This window comes from Theropithecus gelada, chromosome 1 (assembly GCF_003255815.1).
Source record: "Theropithecus gelada isolate Dixy chromosome 1, Tgel_1.0, whole genome shotgun sequence".
Lineage (NCBI taxonomy): Eukaryota > Metazoa > Chordata > Mammalia > Primates > Cercopithecidae > Theropithecus > Theropithecus gelada.
Genome location: NC_037668.1, coordinates 205,371,575 through 205,393,698, shown reverse-complemented (window position 1 = coordinate 205,393,698; position 22,124 = coordinate 205,371,575). Strand labels below are relative to the sequence as shown.

Here is a 22,124-nt window from a genome sequence, read left to right as displayed (position 1 = left end):
CATCAGGCTGCTTATCTTTTCCTACTTCTCCCATTGTCATCCTGCTTCCAAATAATGAGCACAACCCAAACCATGAATTAATCTAACTTTCTGCCTCATTCATTCCTATTGCTATACAGAAAGGATTATATTTACTGCTCAGGTAAACTTTCAAAAATGATTAGCAATAACTATTACATATTCCTGGTTAAGTACCCATCCCCATTACACTCAGAGTCATTCTTTTTTTTTTTTTGGCTGGGGGCGGGGACGGGGTCTTGCTCTGTCTCCCAGGCTGGAGCGCAGTGGTGCAATCTCGGCTCACTGCAACCTCCGCCTCCTGGGTTCAAGTGATTCTCCTGCCTCAGATGCACGCCACCATGCCCGGCTAATTTTTGTATTTTTAGTAGACACGGGGTTTCACCATGTTGGTCAGGCTGGTCTCGAACTCCTGACCTCGTGATCCGCCTGCCTCAGCCTCCCAAAGTGCTGGGATTACAGGCGTGAGCCATCAGAGTCATTCTTAAATCTCCAGTCTCCCATCAATTCCATACCATTTCCCCACCACATCCCCTTTTCTCAGCACATGACATGAAAATGGAAGTGACTGAGCAAGAATTTTCTCAATTCCCTACCTCTATACCCATCGTAACTGCCCATCTGGGAATAGGGAGCTGTCCTGTCATATAAGGCTTAAGCTCTGGATCCCATCCTCAGGTCTTGATTACTCAGGGATATTATTCCCTTAAATATTATATTGTATTTTCTTTAGTTAAGGTTCCAAGCCTTTGGTTTTATTCTCACTCTACACTCTCCTTAGACAATCTTATCCATGTCTTTAAAATTAACTACAATTTATGAGCTCATAACTCCAAGGCTGTAACTACAGGTGCATCCTGAGTTCCCTAGACCTACAGATCAAACAGCCTCCTAGGCAGCAATCTGTACATCCTAAGAGTTCCAATTAATTTTATCCAAAACCCATTCCACCTTCCTGTTTTCTCCGCTTAATAACATTCCTATTCATCCAGTTGGCCAAACCAGAAGCCTAAAGGCATCCCCAGACTATTCCCTTTCTTTATGCTTTTTAAAAATAAACTGTCTTCTAAAAACATGCCCGTTCCTCTCTATTCCCACTGCTAACACTAAATTTGAGGCCCTATTCATTTCACACCAAGAAGGACCACTACAGCTGCCTCACCTCTCTGCCTCTAGCTTCCCACGGAATAAAATACGGTAATGGCAAAACAGAAAGCAGAGACTTGAAGTGAGGATGTCCTAGGTTCTAAAGCTAATTCAGTCTCTTGTGAGCAGTGTGAACTGAGATAAGTTTACTCATTTTACTGGGCTCCAATTTTCTCATCTGTCAAGTGCATGCATCTGTTTACATAGCAGGGTTTATATAGAATAATATATCAGTATCTGGTATAAGGGCCCTGTGTATCTGTTTACTAAACTATGAGAAGAATAAAATAAGAATTACTGCCATTAACTTTTGTTAGATAATATTTTATAATGTCTTTTTGTTCCTTCGATTTGTTTTCCCTTTTATTAGCTTACAATTAAAAGCGGATGTTATTCTTTTAAAATGTTATCCTAAGTCAATATGTACTACAATTCTCAAATACTTTTTGGTTTGCTAAGAAGTAATAGCAAATTGGCTGGGCACAGTGGCTCACGCCTGTAATCCCAGCACTTTGGGAGGCCAATGTGGGTGGATCAGTTGAGGCCAGGAGTTTGAGACCAGCCTGGTGAACATGGTGCAACCCCATGTCTACTAAAAATATAAAAATTAGCTGGGCATGGTGGCGTTTGCCTGTAATCCCACCTACCTGGGACTCTGAGGCACAAGAATCACTTGAACCTGGGAGATGGAGGTTGCAGTGAGCCCAGATCACGCCTCTGCACTCCAGCCTGGGTGACAGAGAAAGAAACTAAAAAAAAAAAAAAGAAGTACTAGCAAACTATGTTAGCAGAACATTATTTGTATCCTACCAAGCCATGATAAATTAAGATAGAGTATGTCAAGGAATAAGGATCTCTCTGACTTGGTGCAATATGTCCAAAACTGAGTAAGACACTGTTTCTTCTTCTCCATGTTGCCTGTTTAGCCCTATCCTTATCAACTGGCAGACAGACCTCAGGTCAAAAGAATAACCTTCTGAAACAAGATTTCAGAAAAGGAATGGGAATGCTCAGAGATGAAAAGAGAAATTAGACTAAAAGACCATCATACATTTGGACAGTCCAAGTAGTGTGTACCAGACATTTATCTAGAAAGAGTATTTACAAACCGAGTTTTCGTAACCCGGAAAATGCCTATAGACAGATTTTCTCATGGTCATAGTAGTCATCACAAAAGCTCACAGTGTGAGATATACACTTACTAAATTGTGATTGAAACAAATCACCAAAAAATGCCTAAGGAGTCATCTGACATTTACATGCAACCCTAAACTGTTTCTATTTTACATAATTAAATTACGTAATTTGGCTCAGTGCGGTGGCTCACGCCTGTAATCCCAGCACTTTGGGAGGTCAAGGTGGGTGGATCATAAGGTCAGCAGTTCAAGACCAGCCCGGCCAAGATGGTGAAACCCCATTTCTCCTAAAAATACAAAAATGAGCAGGGCATGGTGGTGTGTGCCTGTAATCCCAGCTACTCAGGGAGCTGAAGCAGAGAATTGCTTGAACCCAGGAGGCGGAGGTTGCAGTGAGCCTAGATTGCACCACTGCACTCTAGCCTGGACAACAGAGCGAGACTGTCTCAAAAAAAAAAAAACAAAATGCATAATTTATGTAATTACATGTATAGGTAAAATTAAGGATGATGAGAGTCTTTAACAAGATGCAGAATCTTCAAGAAAAAGCCTTTGACTTTAGATAAAACAGTTTAAAGCACTAGATACTAGCTATCAGAGATAGATGGATGATAGTCTAGCAGAAAGTCTATCAGAGTAGATAAAACAAGTCAGACTCCAATTTCAATACTATCGCTCACCTTATTTACAAAATTAGGTAATACAACTAGAAGTCTTCTCACCAGTTATAATATCACTTTCAAACAGACAAATGAATGCTTTCAAACAAAAGAAAAATCTATTCAGAAAAAATGTTTAAATCAATCAACAGGCATATACCTGAATTTTCTATTACACCAAAAGAACATCAAATTACCATATCAGGCAGAGAAAAAGTAACTATTCATCAAACATTTTGTTTTCCTTGGCATGCACAGAGACCATTATTTCCCATTCTTCCTTAAAGCTGGTGTGGCCATGTGACTAGCCAACAAAATGTAGGCAGAAGTGCTCTATGTCACTTCCAGGGCTGGTGCATAAAATCCTCAGGCACCATCCCCAACTCCTCCCTTTTCCACAATCTGTCAGCTGTATGTGGATGCCCTGGCTGATCTTGGAAATCATGTACTGGTAACAGCAGAGCCCCACAGAGCATGGATCTGTGAATAACTAAGTGGGCAGAGCACACTCACACTACCACCATAAAGCCTGGTCTTCAAGAGAGAAAGATACAATTTCTATTTTGTTAAGCCACTGCAACGTCACAGTTTATTAATCTGCTTCTGCACTTAGCTTTACCCTAACTAACCGACATCTCTGGTACTTCTCTCTTAATCTCACTCATTAACAGACAAATTCAATTTTTAGCTATATTATTCCATCCACTACACGCTTCCTACTGTTACTCCAAAGGCTTACAGAGATTTGTATCATAGTTCATTTTTCCAGTGAGCACTCACAATTTTGCCAACATGCTGAACCTACCTCTAATTTCTCTGTACTGCTATAGCTTTGGAACTTCCCTAAACCTTAATATTGATCCTATTCCTGCTACTATGTCTAAGAAACAGCTCCTGGAAACATGCTTTCTTTTGGAAGAAACAAAAAACAGTAAAAATATAAACTCATGAAAGCAAATCATCAGATAAAGCATATGGCTGAAAAAAAAAGCCTTTTAAAATTGGTTTTGTTCTTCATTCTTTCAACATTTGTATTTACGGATACTTGTTAGGTGTCTGGGATATATAAAGTGAAAAACAGGAATGAAATCTTTGTAGAGATTTACAGAGTCTACATTCTAGTAAGGGAAAGAGAGATAATGAAGAAATATATAAAGAGATTACATGTTAGAAGTTGAGAAGTGCTATGAAAAAAAGGGCCACAGTGTGTGCTTGGTGTATGAGGAAAACCTCAGTATTTGGGGTAAGCGAAGTAAAGCCTTTACTAGGAGTTAGGTTGTAAAGTCAAGAAGTAAATGAAATCCATGTGGGAAGAAACCAATGGTACTACCACGTGCTAGCTTATGATCCTGAGCATAACTTGTGAGCCTCAATCTCCCCACTTGTGAAGCGGTAAAAATATCTATGATTTAGAGGTATTGCAAAAACCTATGAGATTGTGAATATAAAGAATAGTGGCTAAAAACATATCTTAACTGGCCCTAAACATCCACTTTACCCATCACTCACATTCTTGGATAAAAGAATTAAAATATTAATTAGCATATAAACTTACTTTTGTGCAACGAAATGTCTCAAAAAATGACAATTCTTATCATTATCAGTAATATAAACTAAAGAAAAAAAACAGTATTTTTTCTCTGAAATGGAGGACATTTCCCCCACAACTGTTAATTTTTCAACAAGAGGGAAAAAAAAAATGGCAGGACAAATTTTTTTTAAGTGACATTTCAAGCAACTAATTATTTGTTCATTTGTTTAACCACCCCTTGGGACAATCTGTAATCTACTCTGATAAGAAATGTGTAGAAAACAGACCTGACGTTGTGTTGTTGTTCAATTATTAAGACACTCAAAGTTTGAGCTCACACAAGTATCCCTTAGGGAAATGCTCTGCGTGCCATTAGCACTATTCTTAATGAGGAAAAGCACAGAACTCCTTTAGTTCATTGCCAGAATTGTTTTATCTTCAAGTCAAAAGAACAACTATTTGGAGTAATACCAAAACAAGCATTTAACAATTACAAGCAGCAAGCTATTCATAAGCATCACATTGTTAATGCTAATCCAATTATAAATAACCTTATTTTATCAAATAAAGTATCTGTCGGCAAAATTTTCAGTCCTAGACACCTCTTTACTTGACCGCTTTATTCCTTAACTTTAAGAAAAAACATCTTTATTGCTTCAATTCAAAGAACCTCATTTTAAAGACTTTTTACAGAAAAGATATAGAAAATCCTTCATTATTTTAATTCATGAGTAAGTTATCTTCAAAGAAAACTTACAAATCATAAACGAAGGCCTAAAAGAGACCACTGGGCTTATGATAATCCTCAATGATACAGTGAAGTAGGAAAATTTGAAGATGGATCATTCCCATTTTATTAATGTCCTATCTTTCCAAGAGTACAGCACTTCCTTCCTGAATTAGGAAATACTCTATGAATATTTCCCTCTCACCTTTTTCTCTCCATTTCTCTGTTCTGTAAGACAATGTATAGCTTTCTAGGTTGCTTCTGGTATCATTATGTATATGGTCTTTGCCCTTATTTAAACTCTTATCTTTATACTTCACTGACGCATGAGGATATACAAAATAGAACTATGGGCCAAATACAGCAAACCTGCAATGTCCAGTATGTCCCATAGATATTTGGGGAACTTGATGTTGTCACAATTAGTAGAGCCTAATCATGCACTAATAAGGAATTGAGAAGTTTAAACATGAAAAACATCATTTTTCACACATGAGGACCAACATTGTGGGGAAAAATATATGAATTTTTATTAAAATACAAGTTTTACGCAGATTGAAGTCCAAAGTGAGAACAACGGTGATCAGCTTTTATTATATTTATTAACTATCACGAACTTTTGCAAGATAGGCATACTACATGATGATGTGATAGAAAAAACGATAAAGATTATGGAAGTTATTCAAACTCTTGCCTTCAGTCATGCAGGTTAATAGGATACTTGGGAAAAGCTGTAGAATTGGATTTCCGTTTAATACAGACATTTAGACTGTACTGCTGCTTCAGTTCAAGCACTTTCCAGAAACTAAGAGACCTAACTTGGTCCCCCACCACCACCGCCACTGCCACTCAGTAGCCCTCAAGATTACACATGCATACCTAACTTATGTATAGCAGAACTACTCTGTCTGAAATATTTTCCTGCTATGAATCTATCTGTAGTATCGTCACAGCTACTATTATAAAGATATTCTCATGTTTTCTGCTAAGCTTGATTTACCTTTTACTTCATCCTTCTTCCCACCAATACTTCTGATCTTCTCTCCCACTCCAGCCAAATCTGTCACACTTTATAGGTTGTGTCACTTTACAACAAACTAAATTCATGAAGTCATCTTTATTATGTGTGCTGTTATTAAAATATCAAATAAACTCCTGATATTAATAAATTATGATGGCAGACTGTATTTCACTTGGTAATGTTATAATGACTCCTCACAGGCTGTTTTACACTTCAGTTTCCAACAATGCACCCTCGGTTTTAACTAATGTATGCTGGTACTTTCTCCTACCCATATTAGAAGACATTTCAACATTTCTGAAAAAACAAGTGCTGAAATTATAAACGTTTAGGCTAAAACTAGATATACGTATTAAGCAGATACCAAATAAACTCATTTCCCAGTCTTCTTGCAAATCTTAGGGTACTGATATTGAGCATTCCTAATCCAAAAATCCTAAATCCCAAATGATCCAAAATCCAAAACGTTTTGAGTGCTGCCACGATGCTCAAAGGTCATGCTCAAAAGAAACGTTCATTGGAGCATTTCAGATTTCTGGATTAGAGACGCTAAAGCAATAAACGTGAATATTCCAACACTCGAAATCTGAAACACTTCTGTTCCCAAGCATTTTGGATAAGGGATACTCAACCTGTATCTGAATTATCTAGTATCTGTCCTATCAATGAACCCACATTAGAAAAAGAAGGAAGAGGAAAGAATCAAGCACTTTATACATTTATTCAATTTATTTGAAAATAATGCTAACTACCAAGATCCAGTATACCCTCAAATTTTTCTTTTTTTTGAGATGGAGTCTTGCGCTGACACCCAGGCTGCAGTGCAGTGGTGCAATCTCAGCTCACTGCAACCTCCACCCCCCGGGTTCAAGCAACTCTCCTGCCTCAGCCTCCCAAGTAGCTGTGATTACAGGCGCCCACCACCGCACCTGGCTAAGTTTTGTATTTTTTAGTTGAGTCGGGGTTTCACCATCTTGGCCAAGATGGTCTCAAACTTCCGACCTCGTGATCCACCGCCTTGGCCTCCCAAAGTGCTGGGATTACAGGCGTGAGCCACCGCGCCCAGCCTACCCTCAAACTTTTTTAAGAGAATATAAAACACCCAGATGTGGAGTCACATTATGAGATATTTGAGTTCATCTGGCAACATTTTCTTTCATGAACGTACTTGAAATGGAAACTTAGAGCCATCACTGAGATTTACTTGTACTTAGAAATGAGATGTGACCTGTCTGAATACATCCTACATGCTCAAGAATAAAGTTCGTCCTATTAAATCTGTGTTCTCAAATACTTTATTAAAATCAATCAATGACTATTACTACACTGTTAAAAAAAAAAATAAAGCCAACTTGCCTTTGAATTACTTCTATGTTACTACAAAGTTGCAGTTCTTTAAAGCCAGTATTATTATTTCATCAGGTGTCACTTAAAATTCGTTCAACTCACATGTTAATCATGTAGCACACTATTTAAAATATTTATTACCCCTGAAACAAACCTAGACTTACCTGTAGTAATGGCTCGATGGAATTGATGCATATCTTCCCCTGACAGCTCTTGGGCTACCTGGAATATCTTTTGTCTGACACCATCCAATTTAATTTCTGATTCAGTCAATATATCTTCCATATCAGGAGCACTATGATCAAGATATTGGGAACTTTTAGAACATCAGATGCTTCAATAGTGAAAAACTAAAATAATCTAATTATCAACATAGGGCTAAATATCGTATACATTCAGATACTTCTAACTCAAAACTACTGAAAACTATTAATAGTATGGTAAACATAAAAATGCTATTAACACACTGTTAAGTGAAAAAAGTATACAAAAAATTATACATGTAATATAACTAAGAAAAATTTTGTTCATAAAAATATGACATATGGATAGACGTCTGCTTTCAGTAAAGGGCAGAGTAACATGGATTGGATTTATCTTCCCACCTTAAACAACTAAAAAGAAAAAATAAATACAGAAAACAATGGTTACAGACACTGGACTACAGGCAGCCTGGAGCAGTGATCCCTGGGGAAAGGGAGGAGCACAACATATACCCTCTGACTGCCTCATCTTATTGCCTGGAAAGCTTCCAAGTGACAGTACAGAGACAGGAAACTTAGGTGGAGCCTGGGAGTCAGTCTGAGTAGAAAAGGAGTTGGGAGTTTTGGGGGATCAAGACAGCTAAAATTTGCAGAGCAGAGTAACAATGAGGAGAAAGCTGTATAAACAGAGAGCTTCAGAGATTTATAGAAGCAACCTTCTCAAGTCTTCAGTTGAGTACTGATCAGTGCAGGCATGCGAGGAAACTACCTAAGGCTGGAAAAAGAATTGCCCCAAGTGAGCAGGCAGAACAATCCCCTTAGTTCACAGAGCCAGAAAGAATTGATTCATCATCAGCAGACTGACACTACAAAAACTATTAAAGGAAGTTCTTTAGGCGAAAGGAAAATGATACCAGATAAAAATCCGAATCTATACACAAAGGAATGAACATTTACCAAAAATGGTAAATGTGGATAAACATAAATATTTTTCTTATTTTTAAATCATGCTGTTTAAAGTAAAAATCAGTGGAAACAACAAAAGTAGAAATAACATGAATCATAACAGCTGCATAAAAGGCCAAGCTAGTAGAGGGGAAATGGAAAAGAAAGTATAAGATTCTTATACCAGTGATAAGTAAATAGTCCTTACTTTGCATGATACTGTGTTGACTGAAACTTAGGCACATCAACACTGTGATCTTTATCGGCAAAGTAACTGTTACCAAAAAATCATGCAAAGTGAAAAGATTCTTATATGCATAAATTTTAGTAAACACAGTATTGTACAAAGTGAGAATGGTTGACAATGAGATGTATATTATAAACCATAAAACAATCACTACAAAAAATTTTTAAAAGGCATAGCTAATAAGCCTACAAATAAGATAAAACGGGATCATAAAAAATTATCCAAAATAAGGCAGGAAGGAGAGAATAGATGGTAGATTTAGTTATAACCATACCAATAACTACATTAAATGTAAACGATCTAAACACCTGCACTAACAAGCAGAGATTTTCAGAATGGATTTTTAAAAAGCAAGAAACAAGAAATCCATGTTAAATATAAACACAAACAGATTAAAAATAAAAGGATGAAAAAATACACATTCTGATAACAACCAAAATAAAACAGGAGTAGCTACATTAACATCCAACTTTGGGCAAAGCCTATTTCCAGAGATATATCATAATGATAAAGGGTCAATTCATTCAATGCATAACAATCCTAAATATTAATGTACCAAATAAAAGAGCTTCAAGATACTTGAAGAAAAAACTGATAGGACTTCAAGGAGAAAGCCAAATCTACAATTATCGTCAAGAGATGCCACCCTCTTTCTCTCTCTCAATAACTGACAGAGCAAGTATACAGAAAATCATAAGGGAATAAGTGACGCAAACACTATCAACCAATCTGACTTAATTACACCTAACAATAGCAGAATACACAATTTTCAAGTGTACACACAACATTTACCAGACAGACCATATCCTGGGTCAAAATTAAGGCTCCATAAATTTAAAAGGATTCAAATTATAGAAAGCATGTTCTCTGACCATATGAAATTAAATTACAAATCAGTATCAGAAAGTTGTCTGGGAAACTCCCAAAATATTTGGACACAAAATAAGATATTTAAATTACTCTTGGGTCAAAGGTGAAATCAAAATGAAAATTAGCACCCAAAAATTTCGAAACTTAAGAGGAAATGGCAAATTCCTTGAAAGACACAAACTACTGAAGCTCACTGAAGAAGAGTTATCTTATGTCTATTAAAATAGTTTTGTAGTTAAAAGACATGAGGTCTTCTCATTAACAGTTTTTCAGATGTACTGTGACTGGCTCATTTCTTTCATAAAGTTTTTTTTTTTTTTTTTTTTGAGACAGAGTCCCATTCTGTCACCCAGGCTGGAGTGTCATGGCACAATTCTGAGTTCAAGCAACCTCCACCTCCTGAGTTCAAGAAATTCTCCTGCCTCAGCCTCCCAAGTAGCTGGGATGCCACCACACCTGGCTAATTTTTATATTTTTACTAGAGATGGGGTTTGGCCATGTTGGCCAGGCTGGTCTCAAACTCCTGACCTCAAGTTATCCGCCTGCCTTGGCCTCCCAAAGTGCTGGGATTACAGGAGTGAACCTCCACACCCAGCCTCTTTCATAAAGTATTTTTACTTTCCTCAAGTTTCTAATATTTCTAAAGTTTCTAATTTTTCTGAAGTTTCTTATTTTTCTGAAGTCTATTATTTTCTCAGTTTACTAGTCAAAACTGTATGAACAGTATGATCTCAACTATGGTAAAAAATAGTGTACAAAATAAGAAATCTGCTAGTTGATAGAGGCTATCTTTGGGTATTACAGACTGATTTGTCTCATTAAGTACCTTTTCTGTCATTTGTAATTTTTCTAAAGCCTACCATTTTCTAAGTTTACTACAATGAGCATTTATTTTTTGGTGGACAAATATTTAAAAGTGGACTTCACACAGTAATGTAGATTTTTCTAAAATATTAAGGTCTCCTGTCATATTCCTATTACAGGTTGAGCATCCCTAATCTGAAAACCCAAAATCCAAAATGCTCCAAAATCCAAATCTTTCTTAGCAACAAGAAGACACTCAAAGGAAACGCTCATAATAGCACTTCAGATTTCAGATGTCCAGATTAGGGATGTTCAGCCCATACATTATCTGCAAATATTCCAAAATCCGAAATCCAAAACACTTCTAGTCCCAAGCATTTAGGATACTCAATCTGTATGTTTTTTTTTTTAAATATTATTGCTTTTATTATTTATATTACTGCTGAATATTGATGGCAATTGTTTTAGAATTGCAATAGGTACTAAAAAAAAAGTGTCCATAATTAATCAGAACAGTATTGCTTCTTTCGATAATATAAGCCTTACTATGCACAAGCTATCTAAGAACGATATAAGAAAACAAGCAAAAACTAATTTTACAGAGTCAGGTAGGAAAAAGAAAATGTTAACAGTGCCATATTTCAATAAATCTACGTATGGCAAATTAGATTCCATTTAATGAAATAAAAACTAAAACGTGAGAATTATCTTAAAAGTTTCATGTTACTGAATGGAATACTTCAGTATCTTTTTTTTTTTTTTGAGACAGGGTCTCATTCTGTTGCGCACGCCGGGGTACAGTGGCACAATCATGACTCACTGCCGCCTTGACCACCTGGGCTCAATCAATCCTCCTGCCTCAGCCTCGTGAGCAGCTGGGACTACAGGTGCATACCACCTTCCCCAGCTAGTTTTTTGTATTTTTTGTAGAGATGGGGTTTCATCATGTTGCCCATACAGGCGTGAGCCACCATGCCCAGCCAATAATGTCTTCAATAATGAAAAGCTAATAAATTCTATTTGGTCTTCCCTACATTCTCTCTATGATATATAGTATAAAGCCAACCACAGCTACCCTTCTGGAGACATCTGGAATTTGTAACAACAATCCATCTTCAGAAGCTGGGGAGTTGTAGGGTAGATACTATTCTACCTCTAGTGAAACAGAAAGGCAAAGGAATCAGGTCAAATGAATTATGAAGCAAACAAAGAAGCAAAGATGGAAGATGGAGATACTCAGCTGCTCATAAGATAGTGCTGAATCTTGAGAAGTTCTAATTTTTCTGAAGTCTACTATGTTCTCAGTTTACTAGTCAAAACTGTATGAACAATATGATCACAACTATAATAAAAAATAGTGCATAAAATAAAAAATCTGCTAGTTGATAATGGCTTTTTATAATTAATTTCCCTGTTCTGCTTAGACTAGTTTAAGTTAGTTAATTTTACTTGCAATCACGAAGTCTATCAAATATACAAAGCCTGTGTAGAAAAATAAAGTCCTAGAGAAAAAAAATTTAAACAAAAGTCACAAAACTGAAAGAGGAACTTTCAAAAAAGAATTAAGTAGTCAACAGTATCATATGCGACAACAATGTAAAATAAAAAAACAGAGACTTAATAATATGAAGGTAACAAGGGCATTTCAATAATTGAGGCAGAAAGCCAGATTGCAATGAGTTCAAAACTGAATGAGAAAATACGTTATGTAGATTTTAACATTTATGTAATATTAAAATTTTCATGCATATCATCCAAATAAAGTTTAATGTGACAGGTTCTAACAATCAAAATATTTAATATATTTTCACAGATAATAGTTACATCTTAAAGAATAATCTTAACAGAACACAAAATCCTTAGCTCCTCTGAAAGTAAGAATTTTTCTTTCCTATTTTTAAGTCCACCCAACCCCTACAGACCTTTTCTTTTAGACAGGATCTGGCTCAGTCGCCCAGGCTGGAGTGTGGTGGTGCGATCTCGGCACACTGCAGCCTCTGCCTCCCAAGCTCAAGCAAGCCTCCCACCTCAGCCTTCCAAGCAGCTGGGACCATAGGTATGCATCACCAATCCTGCCTACTTTTTGTATTTTTAGTAGAGACAGGGTTTCACCATGTCGCCCAGGCTGGTCTCAACCTCCTGAGCTCAAGTGATCTGCCCATCTTGGCCTCCCAAGGTGCTGGGATTACAGGCGTGAGCCACCACACCCAGCTGAGACCTATTTTTATTAAAATATTAACTCTTAAGTTGTACCTGCTGCTGCTGTCTTCTAATCCTCACATTCAAAGTCACAGAATACTCTAATAGCTAGTATCAAATGATAATAAATTTTAAAGATGCTTACTCACCTTGTAATCCTATGGAGGAGAAAAATTGTCCTTTTACTTTCAACGGTTATATCCCGACTAAGTTTCACAAGTCTCTCATATTTGTCATGCCTTGCATCAAGTTCCTGCTGAAATGCTAAAAACACATTATTATGATCATAAGTATGTACATATTCTATACTCAAAGCCTACCAAATAATATTTTTAAGATGTATGTCACATAGGCTGGGCACAGTGGCTCACGCCTGTAATCCCAGCACTTTGGGAAGCTGCGGTGGGTGGATCATGAGGTCAAGAGATCAAGACCATCCTGGCCTATGCAGTGAAACCCTGTCTCTACTAAAAATAAAACAATTAGCTGGGCATGGTGGCACGTGCCTGTAGTCCCAGCTACTCAGGAGGCTGAGGCAGGAGAATCGCTTGAACCCTGGAGACGGAGGTTGCAGTGAGCCGAGATCAAGTCACTGCACTCCAGCCTGGCAACAGAGCGAGACTCCATCTCAAAAAAAGAAAAAAAAAAAAAAAAAAAGATGTCACAATGTAAATGCAGACGACTGCAGTCACCCGACTTCATTCAGAAGTAGAACACGATGGTAATGACACTAATTCTCAAAACACAAAAAGGTGAATATTATAAACAATCTCTAGCACCAACTTTAGTGTTAACTGTCAAATATCCTAGGTATACATCACTAACAGTGCTAAAGTACCTCAAGAGGTCCACATAATGTTCCCAGATTTCTAAACCTGTAAAACTAAGTATCTACTAATGATTTCTGTAAACGCCAACAATGCACAGCAGCTCACACACTCCTGAATCCTTGAAGATTTTCTAAAAATCTGTCAATTGTAATAAGGTAGCACATGTATATTAAAATGAACATGAAACAAATTTCTTAAAAGTGAATGCCACAGTATGTGAATTATATCTTAATTTTTTAAAAAGCTACCAAATTATGAGTATCACATTTAAATATTAAGTAAAAATCTAGTTAGCCCATTTATTTTAGAAAGTACATAATCTCAAATTTACTTTGTTTTACCACACAGTAATATTACATACATAAGCATAATATACTTGAGAAATATTTTCAGAAAGATTAGTAAAGAGGAAAAAAAAGAAAAATGACTAAAAATAGACAATCACTGAGTGAGTTCATTTTGTTATAACTAGAGAACTAGATCATAAAGTAGTTCTGCAATCAATAGAAAGCTGTGGCAGAGTTCATCTGAAAATGATCAGTAAGAAACATCGAAATTTAATTAGGCTGGAAAAAAGTCAGCTGAAAATTGAGGTAGGATGTTAGAAATCTAGGAAAAGAACTAAAAGTAGGAGAAAATGAAGAGTTCCTGAGATCGATGAAAGGCTGAATACAGGCTGTAGTGTCCAATTCTTAAATACTACCTTTGAAGACTCAACCCTTCCACATAGAAATTAATCTTCAACCTGTCAAATTGTTATGGACACAAATCTCCCATAACATAATATTACATGAAGAAAAGATTTCCTCCCTACTTTCATACATCCTTTTCCTTACAGAACAAAACATTTTCACAATTCTAACATGTCTTGCCTTCAGGAAATTTTTAACACATTTGCCTCCTTAAATGTCAGCACTTTGATTCCTTCCCCCTATACTGATTTCTCCTTGCCCGTATTCTATCAGCACTTAATGCTGAATGGAATACTTTTATCTATATCTATTACATATAATTGCCAATCTGCTTCCTTTTATGCTAACTTAAGTTTCATCTATTCTGCTTAATTTTAGTCTTGAATATTGAGACTCAAATAATTTTACCTCGGTAAACTTTTTTCAGAAAGCCTAACTTGAGACTGCCAAACAAAAACAGTGTTTTAAGTTTTTTAAAATAACAAAAAGCTTTCATCATACCACTATCAGATGTTTCAGCCTCAAAATTTTTTCCTTACTAAAATTCTTAACAATTAACAAAATAATTACTTTATTATTGTTTAAAAGACTACACCTAAAGTTTTGTGAATAATATACTTAGAGCAAAAGGTATTAAATAAATTTAACTGAAGGAAAACTGTTTACCTTTTCTAGAACACAAAGTTATACGTACAGAACGTTTCATATACCTAACATTTAATAAAACAGTACAACGACTTGGAGTCTACATAAAGATTATATTACCTATGGGAAAAATAACCTGCAGAATCTAGAATCTTTTCATAAATTCATGCCTCTAACACATTAAACTGCCTCATGTCCTGCCCTTAGCTCGTGAGCCAGCCAGAATATGTCTTCTTGCTGGTCCCGATTCTCTAAGCTTGCACCTTTCTTGATGCCTCTATTTTTGCTACTGCCTCTCTAGAACACTATTCCCTCTCATCATCTCACATTTCACTTTCATCATTCAGATATCATTCTGCTCAAGGACTGCTTAACAATCACCTGTCTCCCTCCTCCCTTACTCTCCATTCCTTACCACGCTTCACTGATTTACATTTATCCTTCACTAGCTAAAATTATATTGTTATTTATTTGTAAATGTGCTTGTTTCACCACTGTATCAGAGCATAGATCCGTGTCTAGCAGCATATGTTCACAAAACATTTCCTGATTGAACTGCTTGTTGAAGTCATAAGCAGTGTAACATATTGGGTAAGAGCATGTGTTGTAGTTTGAGGTAAACATACCAAGGGTATGCAGTCTCCTGGGAACTAAGAAATTGTTGAAAAGGAACTGCAAATCCATGTGCCCAATAAGCACTGCCCCTAACATGGAAAAATGTCTTATTATTTTGCTGCTTAGCTATTACTTTTTCAAATGTATGCTAATGCAGTTGGAATAAAATATAAATTACTCATAATAGTAATATAATTTTATAAAGCACTGTTGAATCTGTCTTACCAGCTTCATTACTGTCATCCAAATCTAAGTCACCTTATTATTACCTCTAAGTTACCTTACAAACACCTTACTGTACCCGAACTACAAAACAGTCTCTTGTCTGGTCTGCCTCTGCCCACCTTGCCTTTCTATAGCTGCCAGAGTGACATTTCCCAAAAATTTACTTTAGTTTTTAAGACTCTCTAATGACTCTGCATTACATTTTACAAACTACAAACTCCTTATGAAGCCTTACATTACTTGGTCCCTTGCAATACCCCCCAAAAGAATAAATCATCATTTATGTAGTATTCCAGCCAGGGATGCATAACCTGAATCTAATCATGAGAAAATATTAATCAAATCCAAGTTGAGGAATATTCTATTAAATGAGACCTATATTCTTCAATCAATATCATTGTCATAAAAGACAAAGAAAGACTGAGAAACTGTTCCAGATCACAGAAAACTAAAAAGAGACATTACAGTGTAACGTGATCCTGTTCTAGATTACTGGACTAGAGAGAAAAAAAGCTAGACGGAACCTTATTGAGACAATTGTCAAAATAAGCACTGTAGATTAAAGTACTGTGACAGTGTTAAATCTCCTGAAACTAGTAACAATACTATAGTTATACATGAGAATAGTCTTCCTAGGAAACATATTCTGAAGTATTAACAAGTAAAGGGGTACGAGGAATGCAACTTGTTCTTAAATGCTTCAGAATAAATGTATGTTTAGACATTTAAATTTACATATATAGAGAGAATAATAAAGCAAAAGTGGCAAAATGTTAAAAATTGGTCAATCTAAGTCAAGGCTATATAGAAGTTCTTTGTATTATTTTTCCAACTGCATAAGTCTTGCAATTTTTAAAATAAATTTGAGATTACTTCAAAATAAATTTAAAAAGACAGTATTGCTTTACTCAGATGATTCAACAACAGAATATTCATCTGATAACTCCTTCTAATGTAATTAGCTCAAACTTTGATAGCAAAGTGGTTGCTCGGACATTAAAGATCCTGGATTAAAGTTGGAGTTGAACAAACTATACTATCTCATGGAATTTTCTCTGGAAGCTAGTGTTCTCTTTTAAGACTTTCTGGGCTGAGTGCAATGGCTCACGCCTATAATCCCAGCACTCTGGGAGGCTGAGGTGGGTGGATCACTTGAGGTCAAGAGGTCGAGAACAGCCTAGCCAATATACAGTGAAACCCCATGTCTACTAAAAATACAAAAATTAGCCAGACATGGTGGTATAGGCCTGTAGTCCCAGCTACTTGGGAGGCTCAGGCAGGAGAACCACTTGAACCCGGGAGGCGGAGGCTGCAGTGAGCTGAGACTGCACCACTGCACGCCAGCCTGGGCGACAGAGTGAGAGTCCATTTAAAATCTCCTCTGACAGATCTGGAGGCTTTTATGTTAAACTTTTCCAAAACACTTGGTAAATCTTATGAAAGGAAAAAAAAGGGAAAAGATTTTAATTTTCTTAGAATGCAAATGGCTACAAAGCAAAAAGAGTCTGTACCTAAAAGCACTGTCTCTATATGTAAGAAAGCAACTATTACTCAGTTTATAAAAATGAACAGAATAAAATCATCTTATTTATTTCTAAATTACGTGAAAATCGAAAAGACTCTAAATAATTAAAGTATTTTCTCCTTTAAATATAGGTATGCCTTAACTGGGTTTTACCACTCAGTCTCACAATGGGAATACTGTACAAGTTGTAAAAAATGAACTGAGTAAACAAGATTATCACAAAATGACACATAACAAATATTACTTTTATGTAACAAAAAGTTACATAAAGTTTTAAAAATTACTTTAACCACATACATTAATAATATAAACATCTCCAAAAAAAGAAACTTTGACCTTTTTTTTTCAAGTTTATTAAAATTTTTTTTCCCTGTTGTCTTCCTGCTTCTCCACCTTTACTGGGGTATAACTAACAATTAAAAATTATAGGGCCGGGCATGGTTGATTATGCCCGTAATCCCAGCACTTTGGGAGGCCAAGGGGATGAGATCACTTGAGCCCAGGAGTTCGAAACCAGCAGGGGCAACATAGTGAGACCCTGCCTCAACAAAAAAATCTAAAAACTAGCCACACATGGTGGCACATGCCTGTAGTCCCAGCTACTTGGGAGGCTGAGGTGGGAGTATCACTTGAGCCCAAGAGGCTACGCGTGCAGTGAGCGAAGATCACACCACTGCACTTCAGCCTGGGCCAGGGTGAGGCGCTATCTCCGGAAAAAAAACTGCGTGTGGAGAGTGACATATAGATATATATATATATGTAGTATGTGACACTTTGATATAAACTGCGAAATGATTACCACTATCAAGCTAATTAAAATAGCCATCACATCACACAGTTAGCTTTTTTTTCCTTTTGAGTCAGGGTCTCCATTGCCCAGGCTAGAGTGCAGTGGCCCTAATCACAGCTCACTGCAGCCTCAAACTTCTGAGTTCAAGCAGTCCTCCTGCCCCAGCCCCTCCAGAGTAGCTAGGACTAAAAGCATACTACAGGTGCATGCCATCATGCCCAGTTAATTGTGGTAAAAACATTTAATCTACTTACTCGGCAAATTTCAAGTATAAACTTTCTGAATTTATCAAGCTCTATACATTGAAATACCCTTAAACCACTTAACTGTCTTAATAACGCCTTTATTTCCAAAGTCTTTTCACTGCACTGCCCCACATGTTGCCTGGCCTATAGGAAACGCTCAATCATGTATACTGCATGAACTGAAAAAAGAGAACTTTATTAACTAAATTAGTAGCTGACAAGGACCTAAATATATCTAGTCTCTTATTACTAAGATAATAATTAGGCCAGGGTTAACATAATCAATATGTATTATTTATTATGGCTACATTAATGACCACTATAAGTCAGATACTATGAACATAAAGTTAGATAAGGTAGAGTTCCTATCCTCAAGGAGCTCAGTCCTATATAAGGGACAGAGATGTAAACAAATAAAATGTAATCATGCTATAACAAATATATGTAAAAAACTTAGGAAAGCAGAAACCACGTTTCTTGTTCACTACTAATACATGCTAGAACATAGCAGATACTCAATATTTCATGATGGTCACTAAGTCGGCTTTAGAGAAAAATCAGAACGGGTTCACAGGAAAGAAGCTACTTGACCTAGGTCTTAAAGAAAATTGTAGTTCAGGCCAGGCGCAGTGGCTCATGCCTGTAATCCCAGCACTTTGGGAGGCCGAGGCAGGCGGACTGCTTGAGCTCAGGAGTTCAAGACCAGCCTAAGCAACATGGCAAAACCTTGTCTCTACAATAAAAATTTTTTTAAATTAGCCAGGCATGAGACAGAGTGAGACTCTGTCTCAAAAAAAAAAAAAGAAAATTGTAGTTCAGCAGACAGGTAATGAGGACACCACCTTAGAAGCAACTCCACCTTCTTTTTCTTCTTTTTGAGATGGAGTCTCACTCTGTTGCCGGGACTGTAGTGCAATGGCGCGATCTGGGCTCACTGCAACCTCGGTGTTTCCGGTTCAAGCGATTCTACTGCCTCAGCCTCCCAAGTAGCTGGGACTACAGGCGCCCGCCACCACGCCCAGCTCATTTTTTGTATTTTCAGTAGAGACAGGGTTTCACCATGTTGGCCAGGCTGGTCTCAAACTCATGACCTCGTGATTCACCTGCCTTGGCCTCCCAAAGTGCTGGGATTACAGACGTGAGCCACCACGCCCAGCCGCAACTCCACCTTCTGTATCCGTATGCTCTTTATTCAATTACAGCCAGCTGTCTTAAACTTCTGAAGATCACAGTAGATACTGTGGTGGTTTTAAAATATATCCATAAAACACTTGAGACTCCTTCCTCTAAAGGGTAGGACATAATTTCCTTCCCCTTCAACGTGAGACAGTTTTTAAAACTGCCTCCCTTCTAATAAATAAAATGTGACAAAAAGACAATGTCTGATGTTTAAGATTAGGACATAAGGAGACTGTGGTTTCCTCCTTGTACTCTCTCTGAAGGAGACCAGATGCCACACCAAAGGACACCCAAGCAGCACAAGTTCATGTGGACAGGAACAGAGAGCTGGTTGCAGGCAAAAGGCCTGAACTGTCAACAGCTGTGGATCCTTCAGCCCCAATCAAGGTTTCAGGTGATTGCAAATCAGAATCAACCAGCTAAGCCCTTCCCAGATTCCTTAATCACAGAAATGTAAGGTACAGGATAGCGGATAAGAGGAGGACAAAAGGAAGAGAACTTTGTTTTATGTTTGTTTTGAAATGAGGAATAACTTGTCCAAGTTAATATGCTGAGAAAAGAGGACTGTGAAAATTTGTGTATATAGACACACAAGATGTACTAATAGATACAAGCTCCTATTCTGTGCAAAGTGTTACAGTTAAAACAAAGATACCCTCCTTGACTTCAAGCCTAGTAGAGGATACACAATAAATGAAAATATATTTTAGCATATAACAGATGAATAAATATTATCAGGTACACAATTCTTGAGTATGCGACATGTCTAATATTAGCTAATGTTTACTGTTTCTTGTGTTTAAGTCATGTTTACCTGATTACTAATATTAATATTTCTCTTAATGGGACATAAAAGTGAAGGCCTTTGTAATCCAGACTTTTAGGGTAGTTCTAGCACCATCACAAAACTTCCAGCTAAAGTTTCACATCCAAATTCTTAGGGACTGTTTTCTTGCGCATAATCATGGCTACATAATTTTGTTCTCTCCCCTTCATCAACTTACATTGCAGAGAACTTACATTTAAAGGCCAACATCACTGGTGAAGATGAATTAACATCCTTCCCTTCTCTTCTTTGGTTATGTGGGAAATTGTCATGTTTCCTTTTCCTGAACCCTCCTGATCCTTATATAGAGAAGAAAAAAAGTTAGAGAGAGATCTTCCATCACCAACAGTTTGCAAAACAGAACATAGGCAAACGTTCTCCTTGCTTTAAAACCAGACACGCACAGGGCCCTCGCCTTAGAGGCTTTCTCCGCAGACTGACAGAGACGCTGCCCAGGCCTTTCCATGCAAACCATCCAAGCTTCCACCAACTAGTGCTATGATCTGGCATTACAGCAATTACTAAACTAGGATAAAATCACACCTCAAAGATTTAATAAAAAAGGAGGTGTAAACAGGGCCAATCTGGCCGGGGAGAGAACCAGAGCTGCCGCCCCCGAGTCTGCAAGGCACGAAAGCATCCTTCAAGAGTGAAAAGGGGAAAACGGCACAGAAAGAGTGGAGAACCTCCCCCTCTGGATAAATAATGCCCCGTGTTGTTGAGGACGCCACCTTCTTTGTTGCTCATGTCGTCACAGCCTACGGTGAGACGAGCGGAGACTGAAGGACCAGTAGCCAGAGGAGTGCGCGAGGTACAGGCCCAGCTAGCCTGGGAAAACAGCCGGCGGAAGAACGCTCTGCAGCCCGGCGACTACAACGCAGTGGCCGGAAGTCTCCCGTCGCGTACTTCCGGCCTGCGTCCGGTGGGGGCGGAGGGAGGCCGCTGCTGCTGGCTCCGAGCCCCGCGTGGTCCGGGGACGCCCGCGACTGTGTATTATCGCGGCCGCCTTCTGCTATGCCTGAAGACAAAAACTACTCTACACGACTCACAGCATGTACTATTAATAAAAAGACGATGCGTCCTCCTGGAACTGAGATCTGTGTGATCGTGGGAAAGCGACGTAAAAAAAAGTACCTAATTTTTTAATGAAGGGACCTTCGGGACACCTTACCCTTCCCTCAGCGGGGACCCAGCTTTCGGCGCGGTGCATCGTGGGGGTTGTAGTTCGTCCGCGGGAGCAGGCCCTCTGGTGCCCCGGGCCAGGGTTGTGAGAAAGAAGGGAGGCCTCCCTGGAGCTCCTCGGAGCACGTGGGAAGGTTTTTATCAGGATCCAGGCAAAACCTTACAGAGCTAGGAGTTTTTTTAACTTTCTATTCCTGGCAGTGAGGCCAGGAGCTTTAAGTGATGGAAATATGCGAATTGATCAGTGGATGGTGCTGGTACTGTTTTCAGGAAGATCAAGCCTGCCCTTCGGGTCTTCCTCCTCCCCACTGGCTCTCAGGAGCCAGACAGCCTGTGTTCCGTTTGCCTCACGGAGTGGTTGTGTGAGCTTGATGAAGCATGCAATTTCTCTGCCTCAGTTTCCTTATCTGTAACATAGGGATAGAATACCTGCCTTGTAGGATTATTTGAGGATGAAAGGAGTTAAGGCTCACGAAGATGCTCTTTCACATATAACTGCTCAATTAAATATTAAATA

General features: G+C 37.8%; 1 protein-coding gene across 1 annotated transcript in view; it reads right to left on the bottom strand.

Moving 5' to 3' along the window:
• TSNAX (translin associated factor X) overlaps positions 1-21,431 on the bottom strand; it is a 38,678-nt gene extending 17,247 nt beyond the window's left edge. The window contains exons 1-4 of the mRNA XM_025386943.1: positions 21,157-21,431; positions 20,620-20,724; positions 13,003-13,117; positions 7,750-7,880 (exon numbers count right to left, since the gene is read on the bottom strand). Coding sequence (XP_025242728.1) covers positions 7,750-7,880; positions 13,003-13,117; positions 20,620-20,724; positions 21,157-21,172 — 367 coding nt within the window. The 5' untranslated portion in view covers positions 21,173-21,431. The remainder of the gene's footprint in view (positions 1-7,749; positions 7,881-13,002; positions 13,118-20,619; positions 20,725-21,156) is intronic.
• Between the last annotated feature and the right edge of the window lie 693 nt (positions 21,432-22,124).